The 19,499-nt window shown below is 49.7% G+C and overlaps 1 protein-coding gene across 1 annotated transcript in view; it reads left to right on the top strand.

The window, feature by feature from the left end:
- The window catches only part of dock3 (dedicator of cytokinesis 3), a 1,304,448-nt gene that overhangs the window by 797,544 nt on the left and 487,405 nt on the right, over positions 1-19,499 (top strand). Inside the window, 1 exon segment of the mRNA XM_038810823.1 lies at positions 3,903-4,009. Coding sequence (XP_038666751.1) covers positions 3,903-4,009 — 107 coding nt within the window.

Genomic DNA, 19,499 nt, shown 5'->3' with positions numbered 1-19,499 from the left:
AGAACTCCTGAACCGTGATAAAATCATAGATGAGGACGTGTTTGAGGAAATCCCCCAACTCCCATCAAAGATGATCTTGGACTCCCACCAAGTAAGGACAAAGTCGAAGCTGCCATCAAACACATGAAGAATGGAAAAACAACAGGAGTAGATAGGTTTCCAGTTGGGAGTTTCAAACATGGAGGAAAAAAGATCACCTGTCATCTCCCTCAGTTGTTCCTGAAAATATGCAACAGAGAAGAAATCCCTGCTGATCTCAGAGATACTGTCATCACCACCATCTTCAAGAAAGGAGACAAAGTGGTCTGTGGTAATTTCCCACTACTCTCCATCTGCAGGAAGATCATCGCCCAAATCCTTGCTCGATGGCTCTTCCTAGTCCTTGAAGAAATCCTTCCAGAATACCAGGGTGGCTTCCAACCAAATAGTGGAACACCAGGCATGGAATCTAAGACCTTTGATCGGGTGGAGTGGAAAGACTTATGGGAGTTCCTAGGACGGTTTGGGATTGGGCAGGGATTGGTGGACTGGGTCCTGTTGCTATAGCAGGCACCAGTGGTGAGTGAGCGGACAAATCGGGTGAGATCAGATTTCTTCAGGTTACACTGGGGGACGAGACAGGGTTGTCCCCTTTCCCCACTGTTGTTTGCCTTGGCTATCGAGCCGTTAACATTGGCATTAAGAACGGAGGGGGTCTGGCAGGGGATATACGGGGGGGGGGAGCACGAGGTCTCGCATTATGGGTAAGAGTGAGGTCTTTGCAATCCAGGTGAGGGGGCAGGAGAAGAGACTGGGTAAGATGCCGTTTAAGGTGTTGGGAGGGAGCTTTCGATATTTGGGTATCCAGGTGGCACGGGAGTGGGAGCAGCTGCATAAACTGAACTTGGGTCAGTTGGTAGATCAGAAGAGGGAGGACCTTCGGAGGTGGGACGCGCTCCCATTGTCATTGGCGGGGCGGGTACAGACAGTGAAAATGATGGTCCTCCTGAGGTTTTTGTTTGTTTTCCAGAGTCTCCCACTTTTTATTCCCAAGACGCTCTTTAAAAAAAGTGAATGCAGGGATCGCAGGATTTGTTTGGGCGGGTAAATCCCCGCGGGTGATGAAGGTGCTGCTGGAGCGTGGGGTGGGGGGGCGCTGGCTCTTCCGTATTTCATTAATTACTGTTGGGCGGGGAATATTGCAATAGTCAGGAAATGGGTAGTGGCGAAGGGGTCGGTATGGGAGCAGGTGTAGGAGGCCTCATGTAAATGCACGGGTCTAGGGGCACTGTTAATGGCACTTCTGTCGTTTCCGCCGGCTTGGTACTCCACAAGCCCAATAGTAGTGGCAGCCCTGATGGTGTGGGATCAGTGGACGCAGCACATGGGGTTAGAGGGGGCGTCGATGTGGGCACCGATTTGTGATAACTACCGGTTCGTTCCAGCGGGGCTGGACGGAGGGTTTCAGAGGTGGCAGCGGGTAAGGATCGAGAGATTTGGTGATCTCTTTATTAATGAGGATTTCCCAAGCTTAGAGGAGCTGGAGGGAGGAGTTTGAGTTGTGAGGTGGGAATGGGTTCTGATATCTGCAGGTGAGGGATTTTGTGCGGAGGCAGGTTTTGCAGCACATGCTGCACTAGGGACTGCAGGATAAGGTGGTGTCGAGAACAGGAATAGGAGAGGGGAAGGTCTCAGAGATCTATAAGGAGCTGATGAAGTGGGAGGGAGCCTCAAAGGGGAGGCGAAGAGAAAGTGGGAAGAAGAGCTGGGGGGTGCAGGTTGGAGGCCGGCTTATGGTAGGAAGCCCTGAGGAGCGTTAACGCATCCTCGTTGTGCGCCAGGCTCAGCCTGATACAGTTCAAGGTGGTCCACAGGGCACACATGACTGTGGCATGGTTGAGCAGGTTCCTTGAGAGGATGGAGGATGGGCGCTGTGCGGGGCGTCCTGCGAACCATGTCCATATGTTTTTGGCGTGTCCGAGGCTGAGCTGTTTTTGGCAGGGATTTGCTGATGTCATGTCAGAGTGCGGGTGGTGCCGAGTCCAGAGGTGGCGGTCTTTGGTGTGTCGGAAGACCCGGGAGCCCAGGAAGTGAGAGAGGATGACATCCTGGCCTTTGCCTCCCTGGTGGCCCGGAGATGGATCTTACTAGGATAGAGGGACTCGGGACCCCCAACGTCGGGGGTATGGGTTAGCAACATGGCGGAGTTTCTCAGTCTTGAGAAAATTAAATTTGTCTTGAAGGGTTTGTTGCAGAGGTTTGTTCAAAGGTGGCAGCCGTTCATCGACTTCTTTGAGAAAAATTAAGCTGTCAACAGGGGGGAGGGGGGAAAAGGGGAGGTATGGGAGAGATGAGTAAGGGCAGAGGGGTGGCTGGGTAAGGTTGTGACTGCTTGTGTAAACCATGTTGGCTGGGGTTTGTGCCGGGGGTTTGTTGGTTACATTGTTGTGGTATTGTTTTTGTTGAAATTTGATGTTGAAATTGCATTAAAATTATAAATGCCTCAATAAAATATTTTCTAAAAAAAACAATGTCCAACAGTAAGTAACTTTACGAGCTAAATGTAACAAATTTTGATTTGATTTCATTGTCACGCGTACCGAAGTACAGTGAAAGTATTTTTTTTGCGGCCAAGGAAACGTACACAGTATGTACATAGTAGATAAAAAAAGAATCATCGACAGAGTACATTGATTGACAAATGGTACATCGACAATAGTGATTGGTTACAGTGCAGAACAATGGGCCAAACAAAGCAAATACATGAGCAAGAACAGCATAGGGCGTCGTGAATAGTGTCCTTACAGGGAACAGGTCAGTCAGAGGGAGAGTCGTTGAGGGCTCTAGTAGCTGTGAGGAAGAAGCTGTTCCTATCTCTGGATGTGCGGGTCTTCAGACTTCTGTATCTTCTGCCTGATGGAAGGACCTGGAAGTAGGCAAAGCCTGGGTGGGAGGGGTCTCTGAGAATGCTGTCTGCCTTCTTGAGGCAGCAGGAGGTGTAGACGGGTGGCAAGCTTGTGTGATGCATTGGGCTGAGTTCACCACACTCTCCGTTTTCTTGCGATCTTGGACCGAGCAGTTGCCATACCAAGATATGATGCAGCCGGATAGGATGCTCTCTATGGCACATCTGTAGAAGTTTGTAAGAGTCGATGCAGACATGCCAAATTTCTTGAGCTTCCGTAGGAAGGAGAGACATTGTTGGGCTTTCTTGACTGTTACATCAACGTGAGTGGACCAGAACAGACTTTGTGATGGTGACCCCCAAGAGCTCAAAGCTATCGACCGTCTCCACTTCGGAGCCATTGATGCAGAAGCGGGGGGGTGTCATGCTACGCTTCCTGAGGTCGATAATCAGTTCCACAATCAGGTTAATGTGGCTGTGTCTGGGAAATAGTTTTCAGGTTCAGTGAAGGCAGAAAATGACTTCTTTTTTCAGGAAACTATATCTGCAATTGGCTGTAGTTTTGATGTTGGTTGTCTCTCTGTCTTTCCTTAGTTTTTTTCCCTTTGACGTTATTCACCTGGGTCCCTGGTGCTGTGAAGCCACAGTGCTACTGTGCTGCCCAAGGATGCCATTTCCTTATCTCTACACTTTGAAGTTACCACCTCTATAGCCCCATTGTTCTCCAATCACATGTGTAAAATACTTGTTTTCCATAGATAGATAAATTTACATCTCATTTCTCCAGACGTCTGCCTTTAATCAACACCTTGTTTTACTTTGACAAAGGGGTCATCTGGACTAGAAACTTTAGCTCTTTTATCTCCTTACAGATGCTGCCAGACCTGCTGAGATTTCCCAGCATTTTCTCTTTTGGTTTCAGATTCCAGGATCCGCAGTAATTTCCTTTTACCTTGTTTTACTTTTTTTAAAATATTACTTTTCCCCAATTCTTACACAATGTCCAATTTTCATTTAGCAAAAGACAAAGGTGAAAAGAAGTTGTTTGGTTTTGCATTTACGCCACTAATGCGAGATGATGGTACAACACTTTCAGACGATGTCCATGAACTGTACGTCTACAAGGTAATTAAAGTCCTCTTTGTTCACTTATCAGATATAACAATTCCTCATGTGTTGCATGTCAGTTTAAACATGATATCCTGTCAACAAACACCTTCATCACAATTTAGATTCAGACCCTGGTTGTAGTCTGGATTTTGCAGCAATTTCAAACAATCTGCGATTAGTGCCAATTATGACTCACCACCTTTATAAATCTGCTGGGGCTTTTAAGCAAACCCAGTAAGCGAGAAACAACTTTAAACAATCAATTTGAAAACAGTGTTGAATGTTCTTGTGAATCTAGTGTGATTGCCACAAAATGAATGAAGAGAGAAGGTGGGTGTTGCATGGCAGGTTCTTAAAGAAAACACACTTAATCAGTAAAATTTCCAAAACTCTGGTTTCGACAGTGATGGTGGATTTGAGGTGGTAGTTATTCAGTACTCTTTTTTAAAATATAAATTTAGAGTACCCAATTCATTTTTCCAATTAAGGGGCAATTTAGCATCCACCTACCTTGCACATCTTTGGGTTGTGGGGGCGAAACCCACGCAAACAAGGGGAGAATGTGCAAAACTTCACACGGACAGTGGCCCAGAACCGGGATTGAATTTGGGACCTCGGCGCCGTGAGACTGCAGTGCTACTACTGCGCCACTATGCTGCCCTGTTGTTCAGTACACTTACCAACATTAGAAGTAACATAGCACAAAATGAGAACATTCAACCCATCTGGCCTGTACTGGCTCTCTGGAGGAGCTGCCAAATCTGCCAACGTCCCTGCTCTTTCCCAATGGCTCTGTAAGTTCTTCTTGCAAAGTATTTCTTCAGTATTCTTTTGAAAGTTCCCACTGATTTAGATTCCACAACCCTTTGAAGAAGTGATCACACTTCTTGAAAGGGTTGTGGAATCTAAATCAGTGCATAAAAACATAATGGAGAATGTGAAATTCACACCTCTGAAGCACATATCAGAACCTTATACTGACTGAATAAAGAACATTGGCTGAAAGACAAAATGGAAATGCAGCATTTGCAGGTGACTGGTTCTGCTGGAGAACTCTTCTGCTGGTGTTCTAACTCACAATATAATTTGGGCAGCACGGTAGCATTGTGGATAGCACAATTGCTTCACAGCTCCAGGGTCCCAGGTTCGATTCCTGCTTGGGTCACTGTCTGTGCGGAGTCTGCACATCCTGCCTGTGTGTGCGTGGGTTTCCTCCGGGTGCTCCGGTTTCTTCCCACAGTCCAAAGATGTGCAGGTTAGGTGGATTGGTCATGCTAAATTGCCCTTAGTGTCCAAAATTGCCCTTAGTGTTGGGTGGGGTTCTGGGGATAGGGTGGAGGTGTGGATCTTGGGTAGGGTGCTCTTTCCAAGAGCCGGTGCAGACTCGATGGGCCAAATGGCCTCCTTATGCACTGTAAATTCTATGATTTCTATAATAATAAATCCAAGATTTCAGCCATCTAGTAACAGAACACTAACTTTGGAGACAGCAACATGATACATTAGAAATTGTACAATTTTCACATCATTTGGGTGGTACAGTGGTTAGCACTGTTGCCTCACAACGCCAGGAACCTGGGTTCAAATCCGGCCTTGATTGACTGTCTGTTTGCACCTTCTCATTGTGTCAGCATGGGTTCCCTCCAGGTACACCAATTTCCTCCCACAGTCCAAAGGTGCTCAGGTTAGGTGGAATTGGCCATTCTGAATTACCCCTTGGTGTCCAAAGATGTGTGGGGTTAGGTTAAGGGGTTATTGGTTAGGGTGTGGGAGTGGGCTTGGGTGAAGTGCTCTTTCAGAGGGATGGTGCAGACTCGATGGGCCGAATGGCGTCGTTCTGCACTGTAAGGATTCTATGCTCTATGAGTTCAAAATAGCACACATTGTCCTTTATACAAAGTGTAAGCACGAAATTGAGATTTACTGGAGATGGTTCTGAGCAAGCCAGGTGGGGCATACAGCCCCTCCAGCCACTTCCAAGCAACCACTCATGCTGAGGTGCTCACGCAGGCACCCCGGTGAACACAGAAGGCATCTTCCCTGAAGCTATCATGACATCACTCAGCCTTACTGGCTGATGTGATGCTCAACTTTGGACCATGCAAATCCATTTTACATGTTCACTTGTCACTCATCAAAGAACAAGAGTTCAGCTGTAAGAAGGGACCAGCACTAACGTTACATGGAAGCCAGGTACCCAACTTGTAGCTAAGATACTTTAGAATAACTTCTGCTGGTGCAAAGTCTCTGGAATTACTCTGGAGTGTTTTTGGAGGTGTTGTGATGAGTTGCTGTTGTGATGAGTTGCTGGATTTAGCAAGGAGTATTACTGCATTCTCACAAGGAGGGCAGAAAATTTACTGACCTGTCCATACAAGTATGCAGTTGTTGGAAGATGCAGAGAGGGCAAGCTTTGCACACAGATCTCTGCTAACTTGCATGCAGACTCCTTCATGCTACCTTTCAGTGATAGGGGGCTGTTTGGTATGTTAGCCAAGGAACCCAGTACCTCAATTTGCATGCCCATCAGTGTTCTCCTTTATGCCATCTAGTCAAGGTTCCCATCTGAATCCTTTGTAGAACTCATCTGTGAACTTGTCTTCCAGTGAGTTGATACGTACATCAGATGCACATGATTCGCCGGCCTCCCCGCACACTGTCCAGCCCTGGAAAAAAACGACTCACCCTGGACACCATCATGTGGGCCCTGTGCACCACCTTAAATTAGATACGGCCGAGTCTTTCACACAACGAAGACGCATTCACCCTCCGCATAGCTTCACTCCACGCTCCAGCACCTAACGCCCCATCCAATTCCTCCTGTTACTTATGCCTAACCTCCTCCACTCTCCCTCTTCAACATATATATCGGCAACCTTGCCCTCCCCTATCTCAACCTTGGCAGAAGCTTATCCTGCAACACTGGGGGTGGCAGCATCAGTCATAAAGTCCGTAACCTGCAGATATCTGAACTCATTCCCCTTAGGCATTTAATATGCCCCCTCCAGCTCCTCCAGGCCTGCAAACTCCCCTCCTACAAATAAATCCCTAAAATATTTTATCCCACTTGCCGTAACCCTTCCAGTGCAGACCTGATTACCATAAATCAATGCCCACAAAGACTTGCCTTCCAATCCAAAGTGCTGCCAACACTGGTTCCAAACCCTCAGTGCTGATACCCAATGCGTCTCCAAAAACACCCTCGTAACCTGCGGAGTCTTCCCTGCCCACACAAACCTCAAGATCATCCCATTAATATTCCTAAAAAAAGACTTAGGCACGGAAATAAATAGATTTTGAAACACCAACAAAAACTTTGGCAAAACCATCATCTTTGCCATATGGACCCACCAGTGACAATGACAACACATTCCACCTGTTAAAGTTTACCTTCATTCTCTCCACCAGCTGCACCAAGTTCAACTTATGCAACTGGGCCCAACATCGCGCCACCTGTATACCAAGGTAGTGAAAACTTGCCCCCACCAACCAAAGCGGCAGTTCCCCCAACCTCCTCTCCTGTCCTCGATTGATAGGGAATACCTCACTTTTCCCCATTTTACGATTAGACCTTGAAAGCGGTCAGACTCCCAAAAATCCCCTTGATCCTATTTCAGCTCCAACTGGATCCGAAATATACAACAGGAGATCATCTGCATACAAAGAAACTTGGTCCTTCGTCCCCCTCCCCGCTCAATACCCCTCCACTCCCTCTAACACCCCCAAGCGCCATTGCCAGCGGCTCAATCACCAGGGCAAAGAGCAGCGGAGAGAACGGTCCCCTGGTACAATGTAAAATAATTCAAACTGATCTTATTTGCCCGAACACTCACCTTATGCGCCTTATACAGCAACCGAACCCAATCCACAAACCTCTGCCCAAACCCAAACCACCTCAACACTTCGAACAAATACTCCCATTCAACCTGGTCAATAGCCTTCTCCGCGTCCATTACTACAACCACTTTCACTTCTTGGCCCTCCGAGGGCAACATTAGAACATTAAGCAACCTCCGAACCTTCACCGAAAACCCCTTCACAAATCCCGTCTGGTCCTCACCTATGACCCCAGCACACAATTTTCTATTGCCAACACCTGCGCCAACAACTTTGCAGCTACATTCAACAGCGGGATCGGGCGGTATGATCAACACTGCTCTGGATACTTGTCCTTCTTTAGAATTAGCAATATTGAAGCCTGAGACAGCTTGTGGGGAAGGTCCCCCTCACCATCAAATGATTATACATCTCCACTAGCAGGGGCCCCAGTTCCAACCCAAACTTCATATGGAACTCAACTGGGAACACATCCGGGCCTGGACCTTCCCTCCTGCATCGATCCTACGCAATTCATCACCTCCCTTAGCCTGATCAGGGCCCTCAGCACCTGCACCTTCGCCTCCTCAACAATTGAAAACCCTAACCCACCCAAAACCCAAGCTTTATACTTTCATCCCCCACTGGAGACTCCATATTATACAGTCTCTGGGAAAAAGCCTCAAAATCCCATTCACCCCCTTTGGATCCAAAACCACTGTGCCCATATCATCTCTCACCCTCCCAATTTCCCTCACCCCGCCTGCCTCCTCAACTGCTGTTCAAGGATCCTACTGGCTTTCTCCTCATACCCTTACTGTCTTTCCCGTGGACACCAACCTAAACTCCATGCCTCTCCTTTAGTTTCTTTATAAAAAAAATTTTATTGGGTTTTTCGAACATCGGGGGGCGGAATTCTCCGCTCCCGGAAAAATCGGGAAGGCCGCTGCTCTCACCGTATTCACCCCCACCCGGGGGGCTAGGAGCGGCGCTCCGTTATTCTCGGCGGCCGGGCCTTGACGCTTGCATCAAGGCGGCGCGCCGAGAATGACGCGACGGCGGCGCCTATGTGACTCAGCCGCGCATGCGCAGGTTGGCAGGCTCCAACCCGCGCATACGCGGCTGACGTCACAACGGCTGATGGCTCAAACCCGCGCATGCGCGGTGGCCGTCTTCCCCGCAAAACGTGGCGGCTTGATCTTGCGGGACGGCGGAGGGGAAAGAGTGCGTCGCTTTGAGACGCCGGCCAGACGATCGGTGGGCACCGATCGCGGGCCAGTTCCTTCCCGAGCACAGCCATGGTGCTCACTCCCCTCTCCGCCCCCCACAAGCTTCAAACGGGCCTTTGGCGCCAATGTTCACGACGGCAGCGACCAGATGTGGTTTCGACGTCGTGAAACGGCCGCGAACGGCAGGCCGCTCGGCCGATCCGGGTCGGAGAATTGGCAGTCGCCGTGAAAAACGGCGAGCGACGATTCTTCTGAGCGGGGGTGGGGCACCAGGGAGGCGTGAAATGAGTCGCCCAACCCTCCCGCGATTCTCCACCCCGGCGTGGGGAGCGGAGAATCGCACCAAGTATATTTACAGGTGTACACAAAGCAGAGAAAAAAAGAGAAGATAATACAACAAGATAAAAACAAACAATGCTATATAATGAGCAGAATCACATAACTAAAAAGTAAAACAGACAAGGTGTGGGGAGGTAAAATCTGGAGAAGTGTATATACATCGAGGTACTGGAGAAGACAATTGCAGTATAACCTGTATACATGTCTTGTGTATTCTTCCAAGTTGTTTTTAAACAAAGATAGTACATACAAAATCAGTAATACAAAACACATCTGGGTAGGCAGTGCTCCTGGGTAGGCGCCCTTGATGTTTCTTGCTTCTCCCGGTCGGTTTTTGTTGTTGTTGTTGTGCGTCTGCCTCTGCTTCGGCCGTTCGTCATTTCTTCTTCCTCCTGTACTTTCTTACTGTCTGTTGCTGTATTTGTCATCGTCATTTTCTGTGCTCTCCTTCCAGTCTGTGTTCCCTCGTCATACCCCCCATCCCCGCTCTGGTTCCCCTCTATTTATTGTTCTTGCCCCCTGTCCCTCCTTCCCCTCCTCCCCCTCCCTCCCGCTCCCTCCCTGCAGCTCACCTTTCTTTTCTATTGTGTTTAGCTACCCCCACTTGCACTGTCCACCCCCCCCCCCCCCCCGGGTATTTCCCTCCTTCTCTTTTCTCATGTTTTGGCTACTTTCCCCTGGATGCGAATTTGATTTTCTCCATTTGAGAGATTCTGATAGGTTGGATAGCCATCTGCAGCTTTGGGTAGTGCTGCTGACCGCCAACCGAGCAGATTCTATGGTGGACGATCAGGGAGGCAAGGCAAGCACGTATGCCCTCCTCCCCATTAAGAGATCTGGCTGGTCTGATACCCCGAAGACCACCACTTTCGGGCACGGCTCCACATTCACCCCTACCTGTTTTCCAGCAAGTCTGGGGCAAGATCAGAACATGGGGGCGTGGTTGGCCGGGCTCCCTTGGCACCTTTCGCATCTGTCCTCTACCTCCAGGAAGAACCTACTCATTCAGGTTCTTGTTAAGTGGGTTCTATGTACACCTTTAGTTACGTTAGGGTTGAGTCTTGTACAAGTGGAGGTGGAGTTGACCCTATGCAGTGCTTCACTCCAGAATCCCCACCCTATTTTGAGCCCCAGGTCTTCCTCCCATTTCTTCTTTGTTGCGTTCAGTGCAGTATCGGCCCTCTCTACCCGTTGTTCGTACATGTCGCTACATTTCCTTTATCTCGAATGTTTGCGTCAACTAACGCCTCTGGTAGTGTCCTGTAGTGGGTGGTCGTGGGTACATCCTTGTCTCCTTCCGCAGGAAGTTTTTAAGCTGCAGGTACCTTAGTTCGCTGACACCCAGCTAGTTGAAATCTCTCCGTCAGTTCGTCCAGTGTTGTGACCCTGCCGTCGGTGTATAGGTCCCTAACTGTCAGTGTCCCCCCCGTCCTGTCTCCACTTTTAAGGTGGCGTCCGGTGAGCGCTGGTACGAACCTATGGTTGTTGCAGATGGGGGCTTTGTCGGACATTTCGGTCAGGCTGAATTGCTGCTGCGCTGGTTCCTGTTCTGGAGAGTGGCTACTATCACGGGGCCTGCTGGAGTGTTTTTTTTGGGTGGGAAGGGGAGTGCCACCATGGCGCGGGCCCGGAGCGAGGTCCCCCTGCAGATGTCTCCTCCGTGCATACCCACGTCAGCCTCTGCCTTCTTAATCCATCCCTTACCTCGTTCTGCTGTCGCCACCCAATGGTAGTCCGAGCCTCTCCTTAGAAATGCGTCCTCATGCACCACCGAATATCTCCGATCCACACCTCAGAATGTCCTCCACCAACCTCAAATGCCACCTTCTCACTGTGTACCCGAGTCAAGATACATCCCCCCCCCCCCCCCCCCCCCCCCCCCCCTTATCATTGTCTTCAGTACCTCCCTCAAAATGGAGGCCAAAACCACCCCCGTCTTACTCTGCTCCACATAATTCTGGATGGCCACCTTCACTCTTTCGCAAACCCCCTTATCCGCCAACAATCCCACAGGCAACCTTCCAAAATCAATCCAGGAATACACTCGGTGCACATGCAAGAAATATGAGAACTCCTTCACTCTCGACCTCTCAAACCACCATGGGTCCACCTGCCCCACATGTTCCATTAACCCCAGCAGCACCGTTGTCATGGCCAAAACTTCCAGGGACCGAGGGCACGACCAGTCCAACCTAGGATCCAGCACAGTATTAAAATACCCCCCATGATCAGCCGGTGCATGTCGAAGTCCGGATTCATTGCCGAAATCCACTTCATAAAATCCACATTGTCCTAATTTGGGGCATATGTATTCACTAGCACCACTGACATCCCCTCCAGCTTCCCACTCACCATCAAAAACATACACCCAGGGCCATTTACAAAATTTTGCACATCAAAAGCACCCTCGTATTGATCAGCACCGCCTCCCCCCTCGCCTTCATTTACAATCCCGAATGGAACACCTACCCCATCCAACCCTTCCTCAGCCTCGTCTCCCAGCTTCAGGTGCGTCTCCTGAAGAAATACCACGTCCACCACGAAAAAGCAAGATCTTTTAATCGGGCCATTCAAATCCTGTACATTCCAACCAGATGGGGGGGCTCCCTCGGCCCACCTCGCCAAACAGCCATAGCCCCCCTTTAACCAGCTCCCCAGGGGAACGCCTTGCTCACCCTTGTGCCCTGCCTAAGTTGTCTGCCACCATGTCTACTTAACCAACTGCTCCACACCGACTCCACCCATGTCAGCGTTGTCCCCCTCCCGCCATGGACAAAGAAAAAGAAAACCCAACCACGCCCCTCCCTCCCCACAGGTCGACCCTCCCCACTTCACTCCCATTAACTAGCTAACTAGCTAGCATGGTGGCTCCCACTCGAGGCCACCGCCACGCAACCCCCCCAGCCGCCCTTCACCCGCAATTCTTCACAAACAGCAAAACACACTTACCCACTCCGCATCCAGACATATTGCCAAAATAAAACGGCTACACTCCGCATCCAGACATATTGCCAAAATAAAACTTGGTTCTGGTGCATGGCCCACAGGCAAGCAGGATACAACCCCCCAAACTTCACTTCTTCCTTGTAGAGGGCAGCCTTGATCTGATTGAAACCATCCTGCCGCTTGGCCAACTCCGCACCCAAGTCCTGATAGATCCTCTGCACGTTCCCTTTCCAGATGCACTTTTTCAATTTCTTTGCCCACCTCAACATCTTCTCCTTGTTGAGAAACTGATGCAGCCACACCATCATTCCCCTTGGTGGCTCCCTTGCCTTCGGCCTTCTCCTCAATGCCCTATGCATTCAATCTGCCTCGAGGGGGATGGTCAAAGACTCCTCGCACACCACTTCTCAAACATATTTGCCACGTACTCTGTGACCAGCGTTCTTCAGGCAGCCCCACGATCCAGAGATCGTTTTTTTTCATTTAAAAAAAATGTACTTAATTCTAAACATGTGTAAACAACAGCAACATTTGTACAATCTTTGCCCTATTTATCCCCTACCCCGCTCCACCCCTCCCGTGGCAAACAGTTCCTCAAACGTCGTCACGAACAACCCACATTGCACCTCAAAGCCCTCCGTTGACCCTCTCAACTCAAACTTAATCTTCTCCAACCGGAGAAAGTCTAATAAGTCCCCCAGCCAGGTCGCCACCCCCGGCGGCGTATCCGACCTCCAATTTAACAGGATCCTTCACCGGGCAATTAGAGAGGTGAAGGCTACAATATCAGCCCCCTTTGCCTCCAGCAGCTCCGGCACATACGATATCCAAACAATCGCCACAGTTGGATCTGGCCTGACCTCCACCACTACAATCTTAGATAGTGTTCCAAACACCGCTTTCTAGCATCTCTCCAGCTTCTCGCAACCCTGGAACATGTGCTCATGATTCCTCGGCCCTCGCCCTCATTGGCCATCCCCTCGAAGAGCCGATTCATCCTTGCCCGAGTCACGAGTACCCTACGCGCCACCTTAAACTGGATCAAGCTCATCTTGGTGTGCAGAGGTTGAGTTCACCCTCCGCAGCGCCTCGCACCACAGTCCCCAGCCTATTTTCCCCCAACTCCTCCTCCCATGTGTTCTTGATCCTCACCACCTGTGCTCTCCCCCCCCCCCCCCCCCCCCCCCCGCCACTCCCCCAGCCACCCCTATATATCCCCAGTCCTACTCTTTCCCAATTCATACGGCAGCAGTAATTGCTCCAATAAAGTGTATTCTGGCAACCTGGGAAACGCCCTCCACTCTTTCCGTGCAAAGTCCTTCGCCTGCATATATCTAAATTTACTTCCCCTTGGTAATTAAACCTCTCCTGCAACTCATCCAGACCTGCAAACTTTCCTTCCAAGTACAAGTCCCTCACCCTCTCCAGCCCCGCCTCCCTCCACTTCCCATACATCCTAACCATTTCCCCCGGCTTAAAACCTATAATTCCCATACAGTGGCATCAACACCGACAATCCTTCCAACTTAAAATGTCTCGTCAGCTGATTCCACATCCTAACCGTCGACTGTACCACCAGGCTCCTCGTGTACTTCCCCGGTGCTAATGGTAGTGAAGCCGTCACCATAGCCCTCAGACTGGAACCCCTACAGGATTGCTCCTCCTCACCAACTCCGAAATCACTGACTCCAACTTCCAGAAGAAGGCCTTAGGGAGGGTCTGGAAAACAAACAAGAATTTTGGCAGCACATTCATCTTTCCACTTGCAGCCTCCCTGCCAATGTCAGCTGTAATGTATCCCATCTCTTAAAATCCCCCCTAATCTCCTCTACGAACATTGTCAAATTCCACCTGTGCATTGTAGCCCATTCCCTCGTCACCTGAATCCCCAAATACCTAAACTTTTCCTTGGCTACTTTGAATGGGCAGCATGGGTTGGAGTTTCCAAGGTTGGAGCATGGTAGCACAGTGGTTAGCACAGTTGCTTAATAGCTCCAGGGCCCCAGGTTTGATTTCCGGCTTGGATCACTGTGCCTAATCTGCACGTTTTTCCCGTGTCTACGTGCACTTCCTCCGTGTGCTCCGGTTTCTCCCACAGTCCAAAGATGTGCAGGTTAGGCGGATTGGCTATGCTAAATTGCCCTTAGTGTCCAAAAAAGGTTAGGTGGGGTTACGGGGATAAGGTGGAGATGTGGGGATAGAGTGGAGGTATGGGCTTCGGTAGGGCGCTCTTTCTAAGGGCCATTCAGACTCGATGGACCAAATGGCCTCCTTCTGCACTGTAAATTCTGTGATTCTACGAACGGCAACCTCTAAGTTGGTGTCCCACCACATTCACAGGAAACATCTTGCTCTTCCCGACATGTAACCTATACCCAGAGAAGGTCCTAACCTTCTCCAATATTGCCATGATCCTACCCATACTCTCCAGCAGGTCCGACACAAAGAGGACGTCCAGTACAGCGACACCTAATGTTCCCTGTTCCCCCTCACAATCCCCTGCCACTCCACTGACCCCCTGAGGGACATCGCCAAGGGCTCAATCATCAGCACGAACAACGGTGACATGGACACCCCTGTCCCATTCCCCTATACAGTCATAAACTGAGAACTCATCTCATTTGTATGTACACTTGCCACTGGGGATACATATAACAGACGCACCCACACCTTCAAACTTCAGGCCAAACCCAAACCTACCCAAAATTTCAAATAATTACCTCCACTCCATCTGATCCAAGGTCTTCTCTGCATCCATAGAAACAATAACCTCCAGCAGCTGAACGCCCCCCCCCCCCAACTCGTTCACCATCCTCACTCTTCCCATTGACTTGGGGATCAACCTGTCCCCCTTTGGTTCCATCACGCAATTGAAATCTCCACCCATAATCAACTGGTGCGTGTCTTAAATCCGGGATTGCCACCGAAGATGTATCCCCTGTAAATAAAATCACCTCCGCCTTCAAACTCTTCAGGTGGGCAAAAAACCCGGGACCTCTTAATCGGACCATTTAGCTCTCGGACGTCCCATGTCACAACTCTTACCGGAGGCTTATACCTCTATTCCCCGCTACCGTCCGGCATCATCCCCCACCTACCTCATTTACTACCGCCCTGAACCGGGCCCATCCAAGATGGCCCCCTCTCTGCCCATGACCACACTCAGTCTCCAACTCTGTCATGTTGCAAAGCCCCCACCCACCTGGCCACCTCTTGCGACCTTCTCCCTCACCTCACCTCACCTCCGTTCATCAGCATTTACCTGCTAGCATTGAAACCCCCTTTCAAAGGCTCCCCTTGCTCACCTCTCCGGCCCCCACCCCCCCGATCCCTTCTTAGCCTGTGCAAACAACCCCTTACCCACCTGAATATCCCTCAGCTGGCAACCCCACCCAGCGGCCCACACCATGCACACCCCTTACCCACAAAGAAAAGCATTCAAAATCATAAATCACCTCCTCCCAAAAGGAAAAACACAACAAATGGCCAGGGGTGGAGGGGGGTGGGGCGATAAAATTCCCCACCCTCCGGTAACACAAAACAGCCATAATATTCAACCCTTGCAGATTTAGCTCGTTCATCTTACACCAACTCTCAGTTCTCCCCCAGTTTATGGTCCCTTATTATGTCATTGGCCTCTTCTGGCGTCTCAAAATAGTACTCCCTACCTTCAAATGTTCCGCCGGGTAAAACACTCCAAAATGAATCTTCCTTCAGTACAGCACCACCTTAGCCCTATTGAATCCAGCATGCCTCTTTGCCAGCTCCGCGCCAATGTCCTGGTATATTCTCCTTTGATTCCCCCCCATTCCAGTCTCGCTTCTCCCTGGCCCACCTCAGAATCTTCTCCTTCTCCACGAACTTGTGCAATCACACAATCACCACCCTCGGCTTCTGCCTGAAGGACCTGTGGGCCCCGTTCACCTCTGGGACCTTGTCCAGCACCTTCTCCTCCACCAATCTGGCCAGTATCCTCGCGCATACTTTGTGGCACTCGTTACGCCACACCCTCTGGCAGACCCGCAATTTGCAAATTCTGCCGTTTCGGTCTGTTCTCCTGTTCCTCCACCATCGCTCACAGCGACGTGCATTGATCCCCTAGGGCCAGCACGGTAGCACAGTGGTTAGCACAGTTGTTTCACAGCCCCAAGGTTCCAGATTCGATTCCTGGCTTGGGTCACTGTCTGTGCGAAGTCTGCACGTTTTCCCCGTGTCTGCATGGGTTTCCTCCGGGTGCTCCGGTTTCCAGTTGATAGATCTACCATGCGGTTTCAGTAGCACTTTGCGATTACTGGAACTCAGCAGAAATTTAAGTTAAAACTTCTCAGGTGTAAATAAGAATTGTTTATTTGTCTTCTATTGATTACCATTGAAAGTCATTTAAAAGGCAATTCGTAGACAATTTGAAGCTTTCAAAGAATCACAGAAATGATCTTCTTGCTTCGGCAAACAGCTCGCAATAACTTTAGAAGTCAAAGTCTAAAAATTAAATATGAAGACAGCAAATAGTTCAGTCAAAGTATGGATTGATTCCGGAAAGAGAGAGAGAGAAAAAAATCCAGCTAATGATCCAGCTCCAGCTAAAAATGGCCGAACGAAACTTCACAACTATACTGTTTCATATCTGTCTTTAGCCATCTAATTACACCCCAATATAATCTTAATTGGCTTGTGTTAGACTCAAACACATCTGATTTGATGACAAGCCGTCCATCTTTAATCTGCAACATTAGTTCTAATTGTTTTGTGTCTGCATACTTGTGAATGTTAAGGAATGTGATATTGTGCTGTTATCAAGACCAGTTTCAACTGGTCTTTTGCTGACTGATCTGTTATAACAATAGAGCCTTCATGTTATTGTGCCATTGCCATGCTGTTGCTATGGAGCCTGCCCTGTCCTTGGACACTGTCTTGAAAAATGTATTCATTAGTTCAGTTGAAGTGTTTGTTTTAATCTCTACCGCTTTTGCATGTAGCAGGTTCTTTTTGTGTTTCTATTGTTTTTATGTTGTACTGTCTTGCTAGAATAATGGAGTAAAGTAAATTATGCTGTGTTGTGCTGTTTTGTGAACTGTATGTTTTGAGATGACCTGAAATGATGAGAGTGTTGAAATCCTTAATTTAAAATGGGTAAAACTGGGGCTTAATATTTATCCCAGGTGTGTTAGGAAATAGTTGTCTGCTACAATGGGTTTCCTCCGAGTGCTTCGGTTTCCTCCCACCGTCCAAAGATGTGCAGGTTAGGTGGATTGGCTGTGCTAAATTGCCCTTAGTGTCCAAAAAGGTGAGGTGGGGTGACTGGGTTACGGGGATAGGGTGGAGGGGTGGGCTTAAGTAGGGTGTTCTTTCCAAGAGCCGGGGGAGACTCGATGGGCCGAATGGCCTCCCTTCTGCACTGTAAATTCTATGATTCTATGATCCCCACCTCCGTCTTCAAGGACACGTTCCGATCGTTCTGGTTGGACACCACCTTTTCCACCTCGCGTATCGTCACCACTTTCGCCTCAAGGCACTTCTCTACCCGGTCCATCAATCCTCTCAGAGTGCTACTGCTCCCTCAAAGGCCTTTGACCAGTCGCCATGCATCTCCTTCTTTTGCTAACGAAATTTGTCTTTGATGAAGGCCATCAACTGCTCCAGCTGGGATTTTCCCACTGGCGACGACCCTTCCCCCTCCACCATTCTTGCAATTGTTGCTGCGCCACAGTCCCTTCCAATTCCTTAGCTAGGTCTTTAACTATTCATTTCCAGGTCTGGTAGTCAGTAGACATACCAAACTTGAGGAGAACCTATCCCTCTACACCTTCTGCACCACCTTCCTGCCAGAGTTACTCTGCTAACGGGAATAAAATGCTTAAACCAACACCTTTGAGCTGGAGCTCCCTGTGTGCAACCACTCAATCCATGGCTGCCACTGAAAGTCCCACAATCCAGAGATTCTGCCTCCTGGAATGACTCTTCAGGTCCTCCACCTTTTCCCGCCACCTCTTCTGGCTCTCAACCACTAGCACCATCTCTGCCACCAACAAGGCGAGCTGCTCCTCATGTTCACCCACCGCATGTGCGTCAGATCCTGCTGAACTTTCTTGATAGCCGCCCTAAGCGGCTTCACCAGATCCTCGGAGGCTTTTGTTGCTGGAACCTAAACATTCAAAAAGTCCACCAGTTGCTTAGTAGACCACCGGACGGCAAAGCCACCCCAGAACCCTCTCATCATGTGTGCCCTATGGACACCCTTAAACTATATTAGGCTGAGCCTGGCGCACAAGGACACATTAGCTCTCCTCAGGGCCTCCTTCCATAACCTGACCTCCAACTCCCCACCCAGCTCTTCTTCTCACTTTCTCTTCACCTCCCCTATCGGGGCCCCCTCCCACTCCACCAGCTCCTTATAGATCTCTGAGACCTTCCCCTCTCCTATTCCTGTTCTCAACACCACCTTATCCTGCAGCCCCTGGGGCGGCAGGTACGGGAAGGTCGAAACGTGCCACCTCACAAAATCCTTCACTTGTCAATACAGGAACCCATTCCCTCCGGCAACTAAAATTCCCCCTCCATCTCCTCCAGGCTCAGGAACCCTCATCAATAAACAGATCCCCAAACTTCTCGATCCCTGTCTGCAGCCACCCCTGAAACTCCCCCCACCGAATCGGTGTTTATCACATATCAGCGCCCACACCGATGCCCCCTCAAATCTCATATGCTGCCTCCACTATCCCCATACCCTCAGGGCTGCCACTGCTACCGGGCTTGTGGAGTGCCAAGCGGCGAGAACGGCAGAGGTGTCGTCGACAATGCCCCCAAATTTGTGTCCTTACGTGAGGCCTCCTCCACCCGTTCCCTTACCGACCCTTTCCCAACTACCCACTTCCTGACCATCGCAACATTCGCCGCCCAGTAATATTTGATGAAATTCGGGAGGGCCGACATCCCCCGCCCGGACGCCCTTGCGCCATGCACCAGCAGCACCTTATTCACACGGGGGGTTTACCCGCCCAAACGAATTCTGAGATCTCTACATTCACCTTTGTGAAGAAGGCCTTGGGAATAAAAATTGGGAGACTCTGGAAAACAAACAAAAACCTCAGGAGGACCGTCATTTTAACTGTCTGTACCCGCCTGCCAATAACAACGGGAACGCGTCCCACCTCTGAAAATCCCCCCACATCTGTTCT

This window comes from Scyliorhinus canicula, chromosome 11 (assembly GCF_902713615.1).
Source record: "Scyliorhinus canicula chromosome 11, sScyCan1.1, whole genome shotgun sequence".
NCBI classification, from domain to species: Eukaryota; Metazoa; Chordata; class Chondrichthyes; order Carcharhiniformes; family Scyliorhinidae; genus Scyliorhinus; species Scyliorhinus canicula.
This window is presented reverse-complemented; position numbering and strand designations above follow the sequence as displayed.